General features: G+C 50.4%; 1 protein-coding gene across 1 annotated transcript in view; it reads left to right on the top strand.

The window, feature by feature from the left end:
* Positions 1 to 2,758, top strand: part of castor2 (cytosolic arginine sensor for mTORC1 subunit 2) — a 5,768-nt gene extending 3,010 nt beyond the window's left edge. The window contains exons 2-8 of the mRNA XM_019871477.1: positions 499 to 692; positions 1,483 to 1,615; positions 1,702 to 1,825; positions 2,123 to 2,233; positions 2,318 to 2,400; positions 2,478 to 2,572; positions 2,686 to 2,758. Of these exons, the coding sequence (XP_019727036.1) occupies positions 499 to 692; positions 1,483 to 1,615; positions 1,702 to 1,825; positions 2,123 to 2,233; positions 2,318 to 2,400; positions 2,478 to 2,572; positions 2,686 to 2,748 (803 nt within the window). The 3' untranslated portion in view covers positions 2,749 to 2,758. The remainder of the gene's footprint in view (positions 1 to 498; positions 693 to 1,482; positions 1,616 to 1,701; positions 1,826 to 2,122; positions 2,234 to 2,317; positions 2,401 to 2,477; positions 2,573 to 2,685) is intronic.
* The last annotated feature ends 1,256 nt before the right edge of the window (positions 2,759 to 4,014 follow it).

Genomic DNA, 4,014 nt, shown 5'->3' with positions numbered 1-4,014 from the left:
GGTGGGGGGTGGCTTTGTGAATCCGTTGCTGGCCAAGCACAACTGTCCTGGCAACGGCGTCACCAGGGATACCGGCTTCCCCCATAGATGGGGTTCATTGATTAGAGATGGAGCTCACCCCAGGAGACCAGAGAGTTGTGGCTTTTTTTTTCTTTTTTTTTGGGGGGGGGGGGTTGATAAGCCTGAATTGTCGTCGCCGTTTGAACAGGTCAAACGGGGGCAGCCAGAACTTGGGGTCAGCAAATGTATCATAACATGACAACTTTTTTTTCCACCATTTTTAATTCCCATGGCATGTCGGGGTACAAAGTTACGTTCAAGTGGTTGTAGGATTACGAGGGGGTCTTCAGAAAAAAAAAATGTCTCCGTATCCTTGAATGGGATACCTGCGCCCCAAAAACCGAAGAAACTCTGGTTTTCGACCGCTTCGCTTGAACCATAAATTGGCCGTTGCGTTGCCGGGTGCAGAATGCGGTCTTCATTTTTGTCCTCCCGCAGAGCTGCCCGAGTCAGAGCACATCAGCGTCGCCGAGGCCACGTGGCTGGCGCTCAACGTGGTGTCGGGCGGCGGGAACGCTTCCAACTCGCAGCCCATCGGCGTCACCAAGATCGCCAAATCGGTCATCGCGCCGTTGGCCGACCACAACATCTCCGTTTTCATGCTGTCCACGTATCAGACTGACTTCATCCTGGTGAGTGGGGGCAGGTGGGAGATTGCAAAAATGGGAACTTTTCAGGAGAATTTATGACAATAAATGGGAATAAGCCAGGCCTGGGAATGCGTCGCGTTGTTTGTACGGGCCCGTGAATTGCAGGACATTTCAGTTAATTGAGGAGTTGGTCCCCAAGGTCTTGGTTTTGAATCCCGTCTCCAAACTGCTTTTGAGAGCTCTCAAGTCTTGTACGTGCAGTCCGACCGACGACGTCCTGGTAAAGTGGTGTGACGTTTGCGCCGCGGGGGCTCGAAAATCGCAAGAGATTTCAGTCCGGTGATGAGTTTTTCCCTTGAGGTCTTGGCTTGGAGTCCGGTCTCTAAACCACCATAGGGAACTATCTGTCTTGGTCATGCTGTTGACGTATCAGTCGGACTCCATCCTCAGTGCTGAGGTATTGTTCTCGATCCCGTTCTCGCAGCCGCCTTTGGGTGAAGCATCTCTGCCTTTTCTCAGACTCTATTGTATTTTATAATCACCTTGTATCAAAAAAAAAAAAAAATTGTGCCGAGCGGCTCTGGGGCGGGAGGAAAAAAAATGGTGTCAATGTTGACAATCTGTTACGTGAAAGCAGCTCAAGAGCTCGCTCCTGGAATGGCAGGTCTCGGACATCTGCCGGTTTGGATTCTGGCATGTCTCGACGTATGATCCGGATGATTGGGTTGTCAGATGCTTTTGTCAAGATCAAGCCTTGCCGTACGCACCCCGAAGTCAGCCAGACGTCACTGAGCGCGGGAACCTGGGACTGATCGGGCCGTATAATCTGCAGGTCCGAGAACGAGACCTGCCCATGGTCATGCACACGCTGTCTTCGGAGTTCACGTTACTGCGGGTGGTCAACGGGGAGACGGTTGCCGCCCACCACCTGGGGGTGACCAACGGTTTTGTCAAACCCAAACTCGGTACGTGAAGAACGCGGAGGTTCCGTCCCATTTGTTGCGCTCGCTTCTCACGAAAGCTTTTTTTGACGCCGCCGCCTCCCCTCCAGCGCCGCGCCCAATCATCCACCCGCTCTCCAGCCCCAGTAACATGTTCTGCGTGACCAGTCTGGATCCGGACACGCTTCCCTCTGTCGCCACCCTGCTCATGGATGTCATGTTCTACTCTGGAGGGTAAGCTGGGGCCAGGGACAGGGTTGGAGGTTTCGGGGTTTACGTTTCTATTGGCCTTCGGGCTCGGCTTTTAGAGGTGACCTTGAAGGGGTTACTTTTAGGGCTTAGGTTTCACGGGGTTGGGTTGAGGGGTCGCGTTGGATTGGGGTCAGCTCGTGTCAAGTTTCAGAGTTAAGCTCTTGGGGCTGGGGGACCGAGTCGCGTTGGTCTTTACGGCTGGAAGGGTTTAACTGTTGAGCTGTGGACTCGGGTTTGGAGCTTGGCTTTTCATTTTTTTTGTTTTTGCGGTGTCCTTAGGTCGAAAGAATCGGGCGCCGGCGGCGAGGACACCAGTCACATTCGGTTCTTCTCGTTCTCCCTCATCGAAGGCTACATTTCGCTGGTCATGGACGAACAGACGACGCAAAGGTGAGCGGCAGATTCACGACGGTGATGGCGAGTTTGCCCCTAACTGCTCAAAGCTGGTTTTTTCCCCCCCCCCCCCCCCCACAGGTTCCCAAACAACGTCCTCTTCACCAGCGCTTCTGGCGAGCTCTGGAAAATGGTTCGAATCGGGGGGCAACCTTTAGGATTTGGTGAGTCTGTTCGCTTTCTGAGCTCGCGCCGTGTTCGTCATCGCGTGTTCCATTGGTGTATTTCTGTATTTCAACAGACGAATGCGGCATCGTGGCTCAGATATCGGAACCCCTGGCGACCGCCGACATTCCCGCCTACTACATTAGCACCTTCAAGTTTGACCACGCCCTGGTAAGCGAGCCGCGCCTTGCACGGTTTTGTTTTTTTGTTTTTTTGTTTTTTTTTAAGTGAATTTGATTGGATCTTTTGAAATGAACCCAAAGCAAGTGTGGCATCTTCTGCAGGTTCCTGAGGAAAACATCCAGAGTGTGATTGGAGCCCTGAGGAGCGAGAGCAACCTGGCGTAGCGAGGACGGAAAAAAAAAGTTTGAGCGTTTCCAAAAACTGCCGAGAGCTAATTAGCGGACCGCCGTGGATCAGCTTGGAGTGAGGCGCAAAGTGCAGAGGGGATTTTGTCGCTCAGCCATTTTTTCCGTAGCGCCTTCCCTTTTTCCTTTCGATGTCAGCTGCCCCCCAACCCCTTTCCCTCTGGCCCCGCCCTCTTGCTGGCCCCGCCCCGATAGTTGTTCCTGCGTCACCACATCAGATGCACCTACTGTGTTAGTTACAAAATCCCCGACTGGAAGGATGATGAATGTACTCGCGGAAGAATTCTTACAAGCTTTTTCCATACTTTTTTTTTTTTCTATTACTTATTTTGTTTTGGTCTTTTTTCCCTTTTTTTTCACAATTTGAGATTTTTTGAGGGGGTGTTATTTTTGTCTTCAATTCATGTTTTTTTTTTTTTTTCTTCTTTCTTTTTTTTCACCACAAACATTTCTAGCGGGCGGCCCAGTAGTCCGATGGTTAGCACGTGGGGTACCGGGTTCAATTCCAGCTCCGGCCTGCCCGTGTGGAGTTTGCATGTTTTCCCCCGGGCCTGCGTGGGTTTTCTCCGGGTACTCCGGTTTCCTCCCACATTCCAAAAACATGCATGGCAGGCTGATTGACCACTCTAAATTGTCCCTAGGTGTGAGTGTGGGCGTGCATGGTTGTTCGTCTCTGTGTGCCCTGCGATTGGCTGGCAACCGATTCAGGGTGTCCCCCGCCTACTGCCCCAAGACGGCTGGGATAGGCTCCAGCGCCCCCCGCGACCCTAGTGAGGATAAAGCGGTTCGGAAGATGAATGAATGAATGAACATTTCTAGCTGTTTTATTTCCTCACTTTTTGTTTTGTTTTTGTTATTCTTTTTTTGTATTCTCTTTTTTTCTGGTTACAGTAATCCCTCGTTTATCGCAGGGGGTTACGTTCCAAAAAGAACCAGTGATAAGTGAAATCCGTGACGTAGTGTACTTTATATTTTTACAGTTATTATACAATACTTAACTCTATATACAATGAAATCAAAGACAAAAACCTGTTTTCAGGCCCAATTACAAAAAAAAACCAAACAAACGTTTTCAACAAATAACGATAATAGTTTTTGGAAATACTGTACTGTCGTCACGCGGCGCCACCGCCGCCGCGTTCTGATTTTAAAGCGTTAAAAGCATTTAAAAAACTGCACTAAAAAAATCCGTAAAACAGCGAAGCTGCGGAAAGTAAACCGCGTTAGAGCGAGGGATCACTGTAT

This window comes from Hippocampus comes, unplaced genomic scaffold (genome assembly GCF_001891065.2).
Source record: "Hippocampus comes isolate QL1 unplaced genomic scaffold, H_comes_QL1_v1.1 scaffold33, whole genome shotgun sequence".
Classification (NCBI taxonomy): Eukaryota; Metazoa; Chordata; class Actinopteri; order Syngnathiformes; family Syngnathidae; genus Hippocampus; species Hippocampus comes.
The sequence above is the reverse complement of the archived record's forward strand: the minus strand, read 5'-3'. Positions and strand labels throughout refer to the sequence as shown.